This window comes from Pygocentrus nattereri, chromosome 5 (assembly GCF_015220715.1).
Source record: "Pygocentrus nattereri isolate fPygNat1 chromosome 5, fPygNat1.pri, whole genome shotgun sequence".
NCBI classification, from domain to species: domain Eukaryota; kingdom Metazoa; phylum Chordata; class Actinopteri; order Characiformes; family Serrasalmidae; genus Pygocentrus; species Pygocentrus nattereri.
The window spans coordinates 23795970-23815195 of NC_051215.1; the positions used below are offsets into that span (position 1 = coordinate 23795970).

Consider the following 19226-nt stretch of genomic DNA (forward strand, 5'->3'; position numbering starts at 1 on the left):
CCAGTAGCAGATAATTTAGATAACCAACCACATTAGCGTGTAGATCAGCATTGACCGAAACCCATTTAGGGAGTCGAGCTGCCCTCTTTTAACCATTACTATCTTTCTAATATAATATTTTATCAGACGGGTCTTTGCCAATCTTGAACTCAGTTATTTATCATTGATTATTATCATAATAAAATTGATTTATTATGTTACTATTGCTTTGAGAGTTTGAAATGACTGAAGTGTTTGTTTCCATTCAACATGGCACAAAATAAGGGACAGGAAACTTAATTAAAAAAAAAAGTTTTAATTAATATTATCAAAAGTAATTTACGTCATAAAAACACATTGACAATAAGAAATTAAACATTACAAAAATTCTTTCAAAAAGTGGACTTGTTGTCCGTTCATAAGAGTAACTGAATTGCTGGATGAGCAACCAAGAAAAGTTTTGTGATTCATGACAGCATAGCAGTGCTCTTTTATAACAAGCTCACATTCATAATCCACAATAATGATAATAATCCTAAAATGGGCAAGATCCTCGTCTACTATTCTCTCCTCTCCTCCTCTAGTAAGGAAAATGAGGCATTCATTTAATAGATTAGCAGACAGAGAGCCAACTTGTATGAAAAGCATGCAATTTTTTGGCTTACATTTAAGCTATGGACGAAACATGATGTCAGAACGCATAGAACGTACAGAATGATGATTAACGTCTGGACAGACGATGCTTTTTGATCATATTAAATAAGGCAAACTAGCTAAAAGAGGTGTGATACTGCAGGATGGTTGAAAAGCTACAGACAAACACTGGGGGGAGCTACAGAGTCAGGAAACGAGTAGTGCCGTCTGTTCAATTCAAAGTCTGCAGGCAGTGCAGGGCTCCAGACACTAGATGCCTTTACTCCCATAGATCTGCTGCATTTTGCATACTATAAAAGACCCACGGTCAGTAACCCAAGGCAGCTGTTCAGTCTACGACACAGAAAAGCAAGTGAAACAATGACGAAGTTTACGACATTTTTTTCATGCGTGCGTTTCATTATTTACACTATTGGAGGTACTTGATGTCTCCGCTCATCAGAGACGCCCTTGAAAATATGATCATCCTGAGATTGAAACGGTTTGCTGTTAACTTTTCTCTCATTCACTGAGCACCACATCCAGACTGGTTGTCCATGTTTCATCCAAGGTTGTTTCAATAGTTTGGGCCTTTACTGAAAGGATCCCTCCTTAACATTGCACCGTAGCACATGGATGGATGGCACACGCCTGGTGAACCAGGTTCTCCAGGGTATCCTCTTTTACCCTCTTCTCCATTACGACCGGGCAGGCCTGGTTTGCCTGGGTGACCCAGTTTGCTGGCCCCTGGTGGACCCATTGGACCTATGACAAGAAAAAGTATTAGCATTATGGTAAGACTTATGGTTAATATGTGGCATGTTTCATGTTTTACAGCTTACTTTTACCCCACATGTTAAACTCTATCACCAAAGCGATAAAAATGCCATATTTAAATTTGCTATGTGTAGGTGTCAAACTCAACCACTAAAAGAGCCACATTTGGGGTAGTCGTGGGCTGGAGGTTAGGGAGCTGGCCCTGTGACCGGAAGGTTGCCGGTTCGATCCCCAGGGCCAACAGTCCATGACTGAGGTGTCCTTGAGCAAGACACCTAACCCCCAATTGCTCCCCGGGCGCCGTGGATAGGGCTGCCCACCACTCTGGGCAAGTGTGCTCACTGCCCCCCTAGTGTTCACTAGTGTGTATGTGGTGTTTCACTTCACGGATGGGTTAAATGTGGAGGTGGAATTTCCCCGGTTGTGGGATCAAAAAAGTATCACTTAAAAATTTCAACAGATCTGTTTTTATTGCATTTTACTTAACATATAACTATGACCCCAACTGGCCATTTTTATTCAAAATATACAAAAAAACTGCAACAGCAAAATAGGCACAGAATACATGAACTATTCAAAGATCATTTTAATTAAAAACAAATTGTTTGTTTACACGCACTCAATAATCTGATCATAATCAGATTATCTGATTTCAAATGGCTGTGTAAACAGCACACCCTGATTTCTTAGATCAGAGTAAGGTCTAGAAATCCAAGAGCTGGATTGTAGCTCAGTAATCAGATTTGTCGGTGCATGTAAACTCTTACTCTGATTTCTTTCGGATTTTGCAGTCTGTATATGTTTGAAAAAAGACGACAGCACTGGAAATACATGAGCAGCGTCACAGCAAGACGCAGCAAAATGCTTTTGGAGCGACGCTGAAACCAAATACGTTCTTAAAGAAATAAAGTATTAAAATACTCTTCATTTTCATTTTTTTAGATGATGTATGTTCATAATTTTTAATGTAAATTGGCACATTGTTTAAGAAAAAAAGTGTGTCATAGTTTGAGTTTTACTTTACGTTTATGTCATGTCTTTTTCTGTGAGTTTATTGGCTGGTGGTAAAGCAGTGAGTCAGGCCTTGTGTTTGACACGTGGGATATAGATGAGATGCTAATATTTTACTTATTTTCACAGATAATCAACAAAACATAGTTTAACTGGGGGTGTGCAAACTTTTGCATTCTGTATACCTCATAAAACCAAAGTTGTTATCTGAGTATTGTCTGTTATAAGGTAATAAAATGGCTCTAGGGGTTCCATCTGAATATACGTTTCATGTGCGTCATTTGGCCTGAATTCTTAGTGTCTATGACTGTCAGAGCCAGAATAATGTGAAATGTTTTCCGACTGTCTTCAATGCCAAATTCTTTTCCACTTAAATGTTTGTGATGCTCCCTCTGACATGCTGAATCTGTTACCACTACTGATTGCTTTATGGCTGTTTGGAATATGTTTATGCTGGTATGTGTCTTCAAAATTCAAAGCATCAGTTTGGTGCAATACCCAGGCCATTTGGCAGACAGCAAAAGAAAACCTAAAGTATCTACAGCTTGTGAAATGGGAGTTCCCTTTGTAGGATGTAATCTAGTAAAAAAAATAATAAAGAAGTGTAATTCCCCTGTTTACATAGCAAAGAGCTTAGTGAAACTGTATATCCTTGCCTGGAAGACCTGGAGGACCTGGGTTTCCATATCCTGATCGCCCTTGATTTCCTTTGTCACCTTTTTCTCCTGGATCACCTGGAAATTCCCAAATCAACATAGTTCACATGTGTTTTGTGAAAGCATGCAATGACCGACATTTCATAAATTTCTTGCATATACATTCTATTATGTGTTACTTTCAACAGAAATCATGTCATTCCACTGTAAAGCAAAACATTAAGCTTTTTATGGTCTTAACATCAAATCATCAAACAAATAGATCAAGCAACTTCATATAGGCAAACTTTTGCCTTTGATTTCTATGAATGTTGAAGTTTTGTGTGTAAATTTGCAGACAGTCTCTTACAGAAATAAGGGTCCGTATTTTTCTACTCAGTATTGACGTCTTCAAACATTTGAAAAAGGTTGCCAGGCTCATATGTGATTATATAAAAAAGGTGAGAAATGCCCAAAATGGAGAAATAAGACTTTTGCACAGAGGCAAATAAGTGCTATATGATGCACTAAGTATGAATCATACAATTACACCATTTCCAAAACTTACATCTTCTTTCAGCACTGGGGCCATGTTCTCTGGAATCTGTTTACTGACACTTGTTTAGATATTTCTTCTGTATGTGGTCTGCAGTTTATCCCGGACAGCCAGTCCAAATCCCTAATAAGCACTTTGTTTCCTGCGCACACTAACCATGCGTGTCCTCCACGATTCGCCCCCTGGATTAGTCATCTCAGTTATTGACCATGTATTTACACTTTTAGAACATCTGGCTAAAACAAAAAGACCATTTCCTCTAGTGGTTTGAGTGGATCTGTTTTAAATCTTTGGTGCATTTACACCTACAATTTCACGTGGAAAACTACGGATATGCTTCTGATACGGAAGACGGGTGAAACGCCCACATGTAAAAGGGGTCTTAATTAAGTAAGTAGAACAAGGGTGGCAAACTGTGGTCAAGGAGGGCCAGTGTTCAGCACAGTTTGGTCATTTTCCTGCTCTAAACCACCAGCTAAACCTGGCAGTTACCTGCTGAGTGGAATCGGTAGGAAAAATGCAGCACTGTGCTGGACTCTGGCACTCCAGGCCTAGGGTTTGCTTGTTAGATGAATAGGACGGGATGAGGAGGTTTACTATATGACCGTCAGACAGCATTGTGCTATATTTATCAGTAAATTAACCATTCCAGGTGCAAGTATTCAAACATTTGAAATTAAATACACTGATCAGCCATAGCATTCTGACCACCTCCTTGTTTCTACGCTCATTGTCCATTTTATCAGCTCCACTTACTCTATAGCTGCACTTTGTAGTTCTACAGTTACAGACTGTAGTCCATCTGTTTCTCTGATTCTTTTCAGTGGTCAGGAACTCTGTTTCATCACCTCTTCTTTTAACAACACTAAGTGTTTGGGAACTGAGGAGACGCTGCTGTAGTTTTGAAAGTGAAATGTTTTCCTGTTCTTGTTTGATACAGGATTTCAGCTGTTCAACAGTTTGGGGTCTAATTTGATGTATTTTTAATTCCATAATGTGCCAATTTAGCACCTGGATTCTTTTAATGCAGAGCCATGTAATCTGTTGTAATACATGCAGGATGTGGTTTTACATTGTCTTGCTGAAATAAGCAGGGTCTTCCCTGAAAAAGACGTCGTCTGGATGGCAGCATATGTTCCCCAAACCTGTATATATCATTCAGCATTAATGGTGCCTTCACAGATGTGCAAGTCACCCATGCCATGTGTACTAACACCCACCCTATACCATCATGAATACTGGCTTTTGAACTGTGCACTGATAACAAGCTCAGACCACCGGACTCTTTTCCACTTCCCCTCAGTCCATTTGAAACGAGCTTGGGCCCAGAAAAGGTGGCAGCATTTCTGGATCTAGTTTCTGGATCTCGATCTGGTTTCTTCTTTGTGTTTTAGAGTTTTCATTTGCTTTTGTGGATGTAGCGACAAACTGTTTTCACAGACAGTGGAATTTTGTGCCCATGCAGTGATTTCCACTACAGAGTCATGTCTGTTTTTAATGCAATGCTGCCTGAGGGCCCAAAGATCAAAGCCAGCAAATGCTGTTTTTTGGCATTGTCCCTTACATACAGAGATACCTACAGATATTTTTTTTTAATCTTTTAATGATATTATGTACCATAGACGATAAAAAGCAGAAGTTCTTTGCTCTTTTACATTGAGAAACGTTCTTCTTGAATTGTTGCACTGTTTGATTGTACAGTCTTTCACAGAGTGGTGAACCCCTCTTCATCTTTACTTCTGAAAGACTTTACTTCTCCATTTTTACTTCTGCCTCTCTAAAATGCTTTTTTTTACTTAATACTCAATCATGTTACTGACCTGTTGTTAGGTGGTGTTTTTTTTTTTTTTTTTTTTTTTTAACATTACACAGCTTTTAATGTGTTGTTGGCATCAAATTCAAAATGGCCATATATTTTTCAAAAACCAATAAACTTTTGCTGTTTTAACATTTTATATGTTGTTTTTGTACTATTGTCAATTACATATAGGGTTTAAATGATTTGCACATCATTTCATTTTGTTTTCATTTACATTTTGCACAGCATCCCAGCTTTTTTGACAATGGGGTTGTATTTCAGCAACAGGAACGTCATCAGAAGTCAGATTATGGTACTTATGATACTAGTTATTTATCACTTCTGTGTTCTTTACAATGTATTATAACATTTTTCATATGCAGTTTAAAATAAATGAAAAGAAACTTTGATCATTGTTAAACACTCATGTATTAGCATTATGCACATATGCATAAATAAAAGTTATCGCCACTGTTTACACTAGAGCGAGAGCAGCAACTGCCATGTGGGCTTCCTCACACCTCCCATTGGCTGTGTGCATATTGGAACACTCAGTGGTTGATAGTAAAATGGCTGACTTGCCACCTTCCCTTTAAGGTTGAGCCCAGACGTTATGTCAACACTACCTTATTCGTATCCTTTGTTTGACAATGAGGCAAGGGAAAGGTCTTTAGCCGGTCAGCTTGACAGAGTGATCCTATGTTAAGAGGGCATAAGGTCGTTATGACGGCTGTCACTCGTAACCTCCATGAAGTTTTGAGAAATCGACCCTTCTGATCTATAACACAGTTATCATTTAGGGATGATTGATCTATATGCTGTGCACCCACTTGTGGTTTATGGCATAACATTTGACTTAGAAATCTGGAGTTTGCTGCAGTTACGTTTCTTACTTGATTTCTTGGGATCTTGAAAAATAGTGAATTTAAAAATGAAATAAACCTGAGTATTTGAAAAACAAGGGGAAATTTCTGATCCTGACAGCCTTACTGAGGTGCTGACTGAGAAGGCACAGGTAGTACAGCTTTAATGAGGCTAAAAAAAATTACAATAACGAGAAGATGTTCTCAGTGTTGCCCAGGCAATCTAATCATCCACTGTGGAGAAAACCCTCCTGCAGAGGCCTGTGAGCTGCACTGGGTCATTTCCAATTCACATAATTATGCGTATTCACAAATCTTTGCATTCTTAATGTGCGTAAAGGTTTACAGATGCTCCTTTGCCACTTTTTGGGGGCATAAATATATATATATATATATATATATATATATATATATATATATATATATATATATATATATATCATATATATATATATATCATATATATACATATATATCATATATATATATATATATATATATATATCATTCAGGTTTTTGAAAATTAAAAATTAGCATCACTAGAGATGGTCTTTCTAAGCACTCACACCCAGTGAGACACCACTCTTCATTTCTATTCTGAGAATAAATAATTATACCTTGGTGTTCCAGTGAAAATGAGTGAAAATCACTTTTAGTATTGAGCCATGCCTTCTTACCTTTCATGCCAGGGATACCAGGCCTTCCAGGTAAGCCACGATGTCCCTGCATTCCATTAGATCCTGGGATTCCTGGAAAACCTCTTGGACCTTGGGGACCTACTGACCCTGTTGGTCCAGGAGGTCCCAACCTCGTTTGACAGTGGTCACAACCTCTCGGTTGACTGTGTTGAGTGCTCAGCAGAAGTGAGGAAATCTCAGCTGCAGTTCAGAGAATTACATTAGTCATCAGACAAAACGAAAATAAGCTTTAAAATGACACGTAGAAAAGACCTCGGACAGAAATATTGATGGTTCTCGCCGGTGCGAGATGACCCCACGCTTTGGACATGTTTGTGTATTACTACACTCAGTATACTTGATTGGACTCACTGCACTGATTTCAGTGCATGAATGTTAAGTGCCTGACTTTGCAAAAGACCAATAAACTTACATTTTACAGCATTTGGCTGACGCTCTTATCCAGAGCAACTTACAATTTGATCAGTTTACACAAGTAGGCCAAGGTGGTGTTAGTAGTCTTGCCCAAGGACTCTTATTGGTATAGTGTAGGGTGCTTGCCCTTGTGGGGGTTTGAACCCCAGTCTACAGTATAGAAGGCAGAGGTGTTACCCACTACACCAACCAATAACGCAACTTGAAACTAATGGCAAAATTCTTCTGACATTCCGACAGTTAGGGTTAGTGAAATATATCCTCAGAAGAAAAAAACACTGTCTCTGTACCTTCTCCAGGCTCTGTGGACAGTCCAAAAAACATTTCTCAACTTAAGTGACAAACCTGCCTGTTCAAATAGGAACTGTTGACTGATAGCAGTGGTCAAGCAATTGTTTTGCCAAAGGGAAATTCCACTGATCTTTCAAAAGTTCTAAATCATAAGAACGAGAAGATGTCAACAGAGTAATTCAGTGTGTTTTTGTGTGTGTGTGTAAAATACTCTGTTGTAAGGCGAAACAGTCCCCAAAGAATTACATATAAAAACTCATGTTTAGGTTCACTGGTCATTTTAGGTAATAACATGGTAAAACTGCATTTTAGACATCTCAGTGATTATGTAAAATCAGTGGAATTCAAAGTCTATAGTGCAGTAATGCATCATTCTCTTTGAAATCAGTGGCAATTGGTGTGTTTTACACAGACATCCAAGTATCCCTGTAAACATGGCTTTACAGCTACAGCTACAAACCTTTGTTCTGGAGAGACTCATTGGCAGTTCTGCCGTTACATATGGTCGCAGGTCTGATGTTTGATTTTATGTGCATTTCTAAATTTTCCTTCCAAAGCAGATGTTTGACTGAATGTGCTTTTATTATGAATACTCACATCGAAGGACCTCTCTGCATATCTGCTGGATATGTTGCTCAGATAGTTCTCTGCCCTGCAAAGAAATTAGAATCCTCCATAAATATTCATGATAATTGCGTCCCTGTTAGAGACATCATTAGACACATTGTTAAAGTGGCCATCTACTGATAAAACACTGTTACTCGCACCAGCAAAATTAGATATCTTTGTTTTCTTGCAGTGTCATTTCCCATCTCATGCGCTGATCTGCTGCAAAACCCACTCAGATCTCTCTGTCTCTCACTCTCCTTCTCTCCCTCTCGCTCTTATTCTCTCTCTCTCTCTCTCTCTCTCTCTCTCTCTCTCTCTCTCTCTCTCTCTCTCTATCCGTAGGCCTAAACAAATTTGGACTCAAAGTAAGATAAACGTGTGGTTTGAAGCATTTCTAAGTGGATACAATACATACTGGTCGTCCTTCAAGTCCAGGTTGTCCAGGGGGGCCAGTGTCCCCATTCTGTCCCCTGGGTCCAGGCTGACCTGGCTGCCCGGGCTGTCCTGGATGTCCCTGGTGGCCTATCTGTCCCCTCTGGCCAGGCTCTCCTGTTGTCCCTTTCTGACATGCACACAAGCACAGCATCAGCAAACGGTTCAAACAGCCAGTGTTTGCACGTTACACATAAAGATCAGTGATTCCTCCCTTTAAAATAACAGACCCAGCACCTGTTTAGCTGTGAAGGGTTCCGCGTTACAGTGTGCTTCTATTATTACCATTTTGCAAAATTATGATTGACTACTCAGCAGCTGTCTTTAAGGCTGTTAAATGGCTGTTTCTGCTGTTTAATCTGCTGTCTTTTAATCAGGTGATGTCTTTTTATGTAAAGAGCAGAGATTTCAGAAGTCCAAAATAATTTTTTGAGCAAGAAAACAAATCGGTATTAACAGGTATTTTATAGTTACTGCAATTAATCTAATTGATATTAAGTGCTTTTCAAGCTGAGCTACACTCTGAAGGAATAACTCCTTATTAACGGATCACGGGTGAGATGCTTGCGGTTGATGTTGATTTGTTGATGGCATCTACTAATGCATATGGATCAAGTGGCAAAATGTGCACTGATTTGTAAGATTGATGTGACTGACTGTGATACCCTGGGAGTCTAATGTGTTGAACCAATTAAAAGTAAAGGAAAAACGTGTTAACCCACCTCTCCTTTTTGCCCAGTCAGCCCAGATAAACCCTGTTCATGAGGAGAAATAAGTCATCAGACATGTAGCAGATATTCCAGAAACAAATAAATACAGCAACAGGCTTGTCCCATCCAGTGTTAAGCAGACTTCCCATTAAAAAAAAAATTGGCATAGTTTTTTATTTAGTCTGGTTTAATAGGAAATGTGCCATTCTAGAAAAAGGACAAAGTTATTGCATAGAATGGATATGAATACACTGCTTAATGCTTTAGCCATGTTTACATGCAGCTGTTAATAATCTGACTAATAGCTCTATCGGAATAGAATACGTCCATGTAAACACTGCAATCAGATTAGTCTAGTCTGATTGAGGCCAGTTGGAATCCGATTGATTGAGGTGTGTAATCCTGTAACTAATCTGTTAAATAGTAGAATAATATCCATGTAAATGCCTGTATCTGATTACATTCCCTATCAGAAAGTTGAAGTCCGTTCTGCAGGTGCGCCGTGTCATAGTGAGAGTTTAAGTCCGTTCAACACGGCGGAGCTGAAACTGGTCTGCAGAGACGAAGTTTATGCTCTGATCTTTAATAGACGGCGGTGGCACGGACATCCAGCTTATGTGTCTCAGAACACGACGTCTTCCTCTTGGCCTTCTTTAATAAAGACATGTGAAGGACATTTTCCTGAGAATTTTACTGCTGTTAAAAACAAGCCAACTGAAAACTCATCTCAAGCGGACTGGACCTCACATGATGCTCGCCGTCTTGGTAACGTTTACTCTAGGTGCTCCTCCACGCATGCGCGCCATTTCAGATCTGATTACTTTTAGTGAGCATGTAAACAGATTTTCATCAGATTGTTGAGTAGAGTGAGAATAAACACCTCTGTCTGAATCTGTAATAGGAACGTATTCAATCGGATTGGCAAAAATCTTCGCATGTAAACACAACCATTGTTAAAAACAAACAAAACTATTGTTTATTCATTCAGCACTAAGGGGTACATGCAAGGTGGGCAACGAAGTCCCCACAGAAAACTTCTTTTTTGATTGAATACTATTTTACTGAACCATTTCACACCAGACCCCTCTGAATAATACTGTTTACATGTCAACGTGTGAATTATGCAGGCATTCTGAACAGGCTGTAGATTAAAGAGATCTCCATCGCATAAACTGCAGGTTTGTGTGACTTACCGTCCTGTTTTTGACGAGGCCTGCCTTAACTCAAACTAACTAACATCAGACTAAAGCAATTTGTCACATTTCAGCTTGTGAATACCAGCCTTTGTTTGAATACCAGCCTGCTCTTGATGTTCTTTGAGGACACAGCGCTCTGTAGAAATTCAGTGTTCACTCCTGGCGGCTTCACCGAAGTTTTCTCTTGCCTTGCTGCAATGTTGCCTTGTTTGCGTAATTGAGTTATTCTCTGCCAATTTGTCAAAAACGTTGCATAATTCCATCATTGTAATGTAAACAAAATGCAGAGTAGTTTAGTGTGCAACGGTTCATTGTAGAGACTCAGATTTCTTTACAGTGGTGGTGATAGGAACCAGGGGTTTTCCATGTCAGTAACACTAGTACAGCCATTTATTTACTATCAGAAAAAAAAAAAATGGAGATACGAGGTTTTATTCCGACAGCAGCGATATGTAATGTTGGTGGTGGTAAAATAATTATAAATCTGAAAAACAAAGTTTTATTTGCAGACTGTTTTGCCTATTAAGGCCCTGCATGTACCCCTCCTGGATGTTTTAGGCCAAAACTTCATACAAAATTGCAGTGTAGAAATGTCAGACATCAGGCAGCATATTCACAACCATTTCGTATAATAAAAGCTTTTAGAGCTGGACATCTGGTTCCTATCACCATCACTGTGATCAAATCTGACTCAGTTTCCGACTCCATTTCACTAGAGCAGAACATTTTACACTAAATCACTCTGAATGACTCTGTTTACATCTTAACCATTCAATTCTGTACAAATGGAGACAAATCAGTGGAGCTCCCCTTTACCGTTTTGTGGGCCTGTGTGCATATGCAAATTGTATGCTGATGCCCATATATTTTTCCTGTGTATATCTGCCATTGCCAATACCAATACATAAACATTACCAAAATGTAGAAATTATGATTAGACCTGGATCAGGATTACAGATTAGTGGAACACTGCCATTAAAACCCAGTAAAATGCATAAAATGCTGATGTTTTAGCCCAGTAGCCAGGCGTCACCTAAGCACTCTTCCACAGTGTAATAAATATAAAAATGTCAAGTATTGGTTTGAAATATCTGCCAAATCTAAACATCTTTATCATTTTTAAAGGCAAGTATCTGCTAATTGTGCTGCAATTTCGATATCATTGTACAGTCCTAAGAAAATACAAGTTATGGTGAATAATGTCACATTATTAGTGATTAGTTAGTCATGGCTGGAGGGGGGGTGGCAAATGTAGATATAATCTGCCTGTTTACAAAAAATACATTGTAACGTGAGATGGACTTACTTTGTCACCAGGTTTTCCTGGATCTCCTTTGTCTCCTTTTATCCCCTGTTGAAAAGTGCAGAAAGATCATTTTAACCCAATTTAAAGGGCAAATCTAAGTACAGTTTTCAGGAGAACCATGTACAGTACCAGCACTGTGAATTAATATTACCAGTGCTGGATGAGCTCCATTTTATTGACTACTAAGTAGTGTTTGTTCTGCTCTCTTTATAAATAATGTAATGTGATTTAAGTGTGAGTGCATTGCCCAAAGAACAAAAAATGTGCAATTTTTATTTTTTTTCCTCCTGAAAAGAGGTATTGAGAGGTATCAAAGGTATTGGTGCTCTGGAACATCCTCCTTGGGGTTACCTTCTTATCTGTGTAACTACTCTTCTTTGAATCAGATGGTGATGGAACCTTTCAGGATAAAGTAATCAAGATGCTTCCATTTGTATTCTGATTATGTATACTTTGGCAAGCTTATAAGTAACTTGGCATTTACAGCGTAACATGGTATTTTACCATTTTTGAGATTTAGGGAATCAACATGTATAGTCTGCCAGCTTTAATCCTTGGAGAATGCCCCTTTGAAGCTGCTCTGAAGCCACTCGTCTCTCTGTGTAATCTTTTCATGTTTTTTGTTGTTTCTTTTTATATGAATGTGTTCTGCTTAAACTGAAAAATAAATAGTATCAGCTACTGCTCCCAGAAAGCAAAAAAATATGTTATTTCATGAGTGAACCAAACAGTCCTTAAAGGCACACACTCCTAGATGGCAATAGCAAGGCCCAATCCCATTTCTCTTTTTACCCCTTGCTTTCGAGTGTCTCCTTGCCCCTTCGAACTGAGTTACAGGATAGAGGTTGAGATATTCCCTCTGAAATGGGACCCTCAAATAAAAAGAGCATCACTTCATTAACAGCTACTAGCGCTGCTCTGTCAGCGACCGTGCCCGTCTGCAGTGTCAGCAGAGGAGGGTAAAGTTCAGCTCCTCACTGCTGGGCTTTAGTTACATTAAGGGCATCATGTGCCTTCAAAGAGGGGGGCAATTATTTATTATCACCCACCCCTAATTCTTCAGTGATATGAAGCTGAAGTCATATTCACCAGCTTCTTGAGAATTTTCCCGTTCCACCTTAAATGGAGCAGCAGTTACATTCTGGCGCTTCAGGTGTCAGAACTGCTGGACTATTTAAGGTGGAACGGGACAGTTAGCTAGCTAGCTACCAAGATATTAGCATGCAATTAGCAAAACAGTGGGCTAAGAGCTAAGTGGTAGGGGCGAGGGGTGAAATGGGATTGGGCCCAAGTTACAAATTTAAGTGTGGAATCAACTTTGTCTGGCTTATGTCTGTCCAGAAGACAACTCTCAGTGAATACTTCTCTCTTTTTTCCTTGTTATCTTGTTTGTGAACTAGACAGTGAGAAGAGGAAAAGAAACGAGCAGCAATATTTTCACTTCATGAAATGTAGCATCATTCAACGGACGTGCTTATAGAGCATATAAGGAAGTTTCTTTTATGAAAAAAAAAATTATTAGTAACAGAAACATGGCATGTCTAGATGGCTCGCATACCTCTCCCCCTCTTTCACCTGGTTCTCCTCTTTCTCCCTGACAGAAAAAGAGGGAAAACAAGAGAGAGAAAGAAAAGAAAACATGAAACATTGTTTCTGTATCCTAGTGAAAGTTCATAGAATTAAAGGTAAGAAAGTAGCAGAACCAATATTTTAAACCTAATATCTGAACACAGTCACTGCGATAGTCGTGTAGGGTGGTATTGGTACAGATCAAAACCTGTGACAAAAAATGAAATGTAGGCTCTGTACTGCCCTCTGGTGGATAGTCGAGTTCAGACATTTCTTAAATATGCATGACATTAGAGAGAAGCTAATTTTGCTTATCAAAAGCAATTTACTGTAACTTTCATGAGTATTGCAAGTTCAAATTCTGGCTCATCCCATTTGCCAATAGTGGAATGGGATGCTGCTCCAGCACCCTACCACCCCCCCCCGCGACCCTGAGGGAGACGCGGCTTAGAGAATGGATGGATGGATGGAATGCGACGCTCTGATGGCCTAGCCACACGTAAGTCACCGTGCTATATGGGGTAAAGGGGTATGACGTCAAGAAGCTTTTATTGTAGGTTTTTAAAGCCTCCACAAAATAATCATCTAACATTAGTATGTATAAAATATACAATCATTTACTCTCATTGTCAATTTTATCTGCTCCTCTGACCATATAGCATCACTTTCTAGAGCTACAGTTACAAACTGTAGTCCATCTGTTTCTCTAAATACTTTGTTACCCTGTCCTTCAATGGTCAGGACCCCCATGGACCCCTACAGAGCAGGTATTATTTGGGTCGCTGCTGCCAGCAAGAATCCACTTATATCCAGCAGCAGTTCACAGACTTTTAGCTAATCTGTAGAAATTTTTGAAAGTATTTTATGTTTATTGGCTAATCAGGACTAAAATCTACAGCGTTTTCCAAAAGATATTTGAATCAGGTGATTATCTTATCCAATTTCCATATCTCCAGATAATACAGCAGTAAACTGAATTAGAAGTAAGATCTTTTATTTTTCATGTGTTTCTACATGAAATACTACATTTTGAGTAGCTACAACTCTAACAGTAACTTGCCAGATTTTATGCTGAAGTGGGTTAATATCAACACTAGGCAACAGTTTGTACAGCTAAATATAACTCTTGTGGACCAAAAGGTACCAAAATGTGAAAATTGAACAAAATCTAATGAGTTAAGTGTTTTAAATGACAAATGATTTCTCAAATTCCTCAGTACATTTCTTGCCTTTGAAAGCACATAAAACACATTCATTTCTAGTGGCTGCTGTAACCGCTGAGAGCTAAGGGACATTGCAAAACAGCAATCACCGGGGTCCAAGCACAGTGCTCCAATTTGAGCCCTTATGTGCCAGTACAGGCATTTGATTAGAAAGAACACAAATTATTCCCAGCCTGACTCTTTAGGATGGCCTCTATTTATAATAATTGTTGATGAGGAGTCTCAAAACAAGATGTCTGCCAAATTATATATACACTGACCTTTTGGTTTGATATGATGAGCAACAAATGGATCAAAATGCTTAAAAAGTTTTCTGTAACACTTTACTGTATGGTGCTGTTCATGAGGCTACATGACACCTACATAAGATTGTAATCTCAAATGACATAACCCTACATAACTGTTTAAAAATGCTTATTACAGCAGACATCATCTGTCATAAAGGCTACTTTAGCTGACTTCGATCAGAATTCGCAAATGTAAACTTTACAGCAAATTGACGCTTATTGGAGCAAGCTTTTATAAACATTCATGTAGGGTCATGTCAGTTGTCATGACATGCTGATGTAGGTGTCATGTTGCCTTATAAACAGCAACCTACATTAAAGTGTAAGCAAGTTTTCCTCTGTGCCTTGGTTTCTGAAAATAACACCTTTGTCACTGCTCATGAGTTTGAATGTCTAAGATAAGATTTTAGAGGATTTCTGTAATATAGCCTCTGGTTACAAAATAAGCCTCAGCAATACAGTAACTAAACATGTTTTATGAGAAGTCATAAACCTAATTATTATTTATTTGTGATGATTTTTCCATCAGCAGAGAGCAGAGATTTTTATAGTGTGTATTTAAAAAAAAAAGTTTGGTAACTCTTCTGTAGTGGCTACCTGCAGTGTTTTCATGACTGCTTTGGTTGTTTGCCATGGTATAAATTATTTATGAAGTTAATAGAGCGATCCTTGGAAAGCCTGCCCACTATAAAGTAGGTGTTGGCCTCCATGTTTGACTAAAAATGCAATGTTTTCCTTTCTCATTAAAAAGAAGGGAGCAGATGTATTTTGGGTAACATTATCCTCTTAAATAAGCTAAACTCAACCTTATTGCTGAATACGTGTTCTAATGGTGTAGCACAGTTAATGCGCACATCACTGTGTGTAGTCATTAATACCTTATGTCCTTTTATGCCAGGTATTCCAGGATGGCCTGGCTCACCAGCTTCTCCAGCTTGGCCCTGAACAAGAAGCATTAAAGAGAGTCACCGTCAGGTTTTAAAAATAAAGCTTCAAAATGCATTACATGGACATACATATTTAGACACCCTTTCTAATTACTGGGTTTGGCTGTTTCAGTGACAACTATTGCTAACATGCATAAAATTGAGCAAACAGCCTTGTATTCTCCATAAACAAGCAGTAGCAGTAGAAGGGGTGGTACTGAAGAGCTCAGTGACTTCCATAATGGCACTGACATAAGGCTACGTTTACATTAAAGCCTCATTGCTCAAATCAGATTTTTTTTTTTGCTCTGATTCAATGTCTCTAACATGATGGTTTGCACTCAAGGTAGGTAACTCAAGTCTATCATTGATATGAGCGAACCAGCATCCTGAAATAACCCACATGCATACGTCCTAATCAGTAGCATCATGTGAACAAAGGACATGTGTCAAGAACAGCAAACAAACTAACGAACAGAACAAGCCTTTGCTGCGAAGATATTAACTATTAGTATCTCTCATCTGTTCATCATTAGAGTGAGACGAAGGCAAAAAGGATGAGGTGCTGCTTTTTCACCATTTACAGGTTTTAACTTCTGTCTGGTGCTGAACTGGATATATGTATATACGATCTAAGACCACATATGAAAGTGGGTCAGGGCTGATTTGAAAAGATCAGATTTGTGTCCACACAGCTCTGAAAACATCAGATCTGAGTCACATTAGGGCAAAAAATCTGATTTGTGCCACTTCAACCTGGTAATGTGAACGTAGCCTAAGATGCCAACTTTTCAATAAATTAGCATGTAAATTTCAGCCTTGCTAGAGTAGCCCTGGTCAGCTGTAAGTGAAATTATTGTAACAGTGATGCATAATGCCAGCTCTAAGGTTTGGTTGAGGAGGAATAATGGGCTGGTGGTGTTCTTCATGATTGGGTCCTTTAGTTCCAATGAAGAGAGATCTTAATGCTGCAGCATACAGTGACATTCTAGAGAATTGTGTGGCAACAGTTTGTGGAAGTCTCTTTATAGTTTCACTCTGACAGACGTTTAAATTTGACTGACTTTTCAAACAAATATGATATATTTAGTCAAGAAGAGTAGGATTAGGATTCGTGCTGACATGTCTATGGCATTTAATTAATTTGACTGCACTTGTATCCCTACAGGGATAAATGTTATGTTTCCCTAATCTGTATATTTCATACATGCATATGTAGCGGCCTTTATGCACATGTACATGAAAAATATTGGATATTAGCATACATGCATAATTCCAAAGGCATTTGTAATATTAATGTCCGTGATATGTGAACAATCACATATTCAAAAAAAAACCTGTTTGGGTGTCCAGATACTTTTGGCATGTGGTGTATTTAGTTTGCACTCTGTATGTAAGCCTATTAGGATGGTTTTAAAATGCTGCTCAAGTCTTCAGAGTTTCCTCCCACAGTCCAAAAGACATGCAGTTAGGCCATTTGTGTAAAATTATCAAATTGTAAGTCGCTCTGGATAAGAGCATCAGCCAAATGCCAATAATCTTCATATTCACTGCAATACTATTAGTGATGTATTTGAAATAACACATTACAGACCTGTTGACCAAGAGGTCCTGGCTGACCTGGTTCCCCATTGTCTCCTTTACTGCCCTAATGATGTACAAAGAGCAGAAAGGAAGAAATTAGAGTCAGGAATAGACAAAAGTTCTGAATATAATTGTAAAATTGAATCCTATCAAAACATGCACTACATTGACCATAACAACAGTACACATCATAAGTCCTTAATCCATAACCATACTGCATAAACAACTTTGAAAGAAGGTACTTTAAACTCCACATTTATAAGCATGAATATAATGGTAATTGCAACATCACACAGTTCTTTGCACAAAAGCTTGCATTATAACCTTTGGTCCAGGTATTCCAGGTGCACCAGGCATTCCAGGCAAACCCATCTCACCCTGTAAGAAGACACACACAGTTGTTATTTTGGCTAATGGGTCTGATTTTCACCTAAAACACTAGATCTGTCATCTGATACAGTAATTTGCAGAAGTCAGTCCACTCTTCACTTATTTTATTTCCTGTCATATTTGGTGTCCAAATTTTGTGCATGTGGTTTAGATCTGGAGCTGCGAGGCTAGCGTTCCTAACAGTGGAAGGTAATAGTCACCTAAATAAACCAAATTGTTTCCCCTAAAAATACATAACTAAATTTCTAACCCATTCAAACTGCGTCCAAGGGTAACACTTTATCCACAACTTTCTAAAGTGAACCATCCAAATACTTATTTTACTTTCAAGTTACATTCTGTTAAATATCTACTAAATTGACTAAGTTTCTTTAACTCTAAACCTGCTCTGATCCTTACCCTAACCTTAACCTCAACTCAAAACCTAAACCCAACCCTCAGCCTGGTCCAAATCCTAACCCTAACCCCACCACTGTTTAGAATCAACTGAGTTTCAAGAGATAGTTTGTTAACAATTTGAACATCTGTTGATAATCTATATGGGACTATAGTGGACTATTAAAGTGATACCATGCCAGGTCTTCATTAAAGTTGCCCAGACTTGTTTGTGTGAGGTAGGCATTGGTGGATGAAGCACACAGACCATGTACTTGAGATAATGTAGAGACACCCAGGGTAAAATATTACTCCAGTAAAAGTAGAAGTTCCTCACTTTAGACCTCCACTTGAGTAAAAGCACTAAAGTATTTACCTTCAAATGTACTTAAGTATCAACAGTAAAGTACTAAAAGATTAATTATGGCTCTAATGTCCTGTTATCATTTTTATAACAAGACTCGCTTCATGAACTCATTTTAGGTGAAAATCCTCCAGTGTCTCTCTTGGTAAACCAGTCTTTTAATAGAAGGTCATTAATTAGTGACGCTGACGTCTATTAAAATGATCATAAGCACAAAACACTGAAGGTAAACAGTTTCCATCAGGGAGAACCGAGTGGCTCTGAAATCACTTTTTACAGACAAGCAAAGTTTCAGTTTAAGATTTATTTACAACTTAGTTCCAAGTTTAAGTTGAATAAAAACTGGCTTTAAACTCAGGATCACAAATGAGCTCCTTTACTATATTGATCTGTAGGTCTCTGTTCATAAACATAAACCAGCCCAAACTAATTTACTATAAAATGAAATGGTGTTTGTATAAATTCAGAAAAAAGCCGCGTCAGTCACGACTGCATATGTGGACATATTTCTATATTGTGCTCTATTTACACAAAGTTAGGTTAGTTCATCATTTATGTTGAATAGACTCTCCCAAAACTTTACACTGCTGCGCTGACGTT

At 38.5% G+C, this 19226-nt stretch overlaps 1 protein-coding gene across 1 annotated transcript in view; it reads right to left on the minus strand.

Annotated features, from left to right (window-relative positions):
• Positions 1–384: 384 nt before the first annotated feature.
• The window catches only part of col21a1 (collagen, type XXI, alpha 1), a 79023-nt gene continuing 60181 nt past the window's right edge, over positions 385–19226 (minus strand). Inside the window, exons 21-31 of the mRNA XM_017694136.2 lie at positions 17822–17875; positions 17508–17561; positions 15866–15928; positions 13467–13502; positions 11909–11953; positions 9419–9451; positions 8680–8826; positions 8253–8307; positions 6930–7130; positions 3057–3134; positions 385–1377 (exon numbers count right to left, since the gene is read on the minus strand). Coding sequence (XP_017549625.1) covers positions 1190–1377; positions 3057–3134; positions 6930–7130; positions 8253–8307; positions 8680–8826; positions 9419–9451; positions 11909–11953; positions 13467–13502; positions 15866–15928; positions 17508–17561; positions 17822–17875 — 954 coding nt within the window. The 3' untranslated portion in view covers positions 385–1189. The remainder of the gene's footprint in view (positions 1378–3056; positions 3135–6929; positions 7131–8252; positions 8308–8679; positions 8827–9418; positions 9452–11908; positions 11954–13466; positions 13503–15865; positions 15929–17507; positions 17562–17821; positions 17876–19226) is intronic.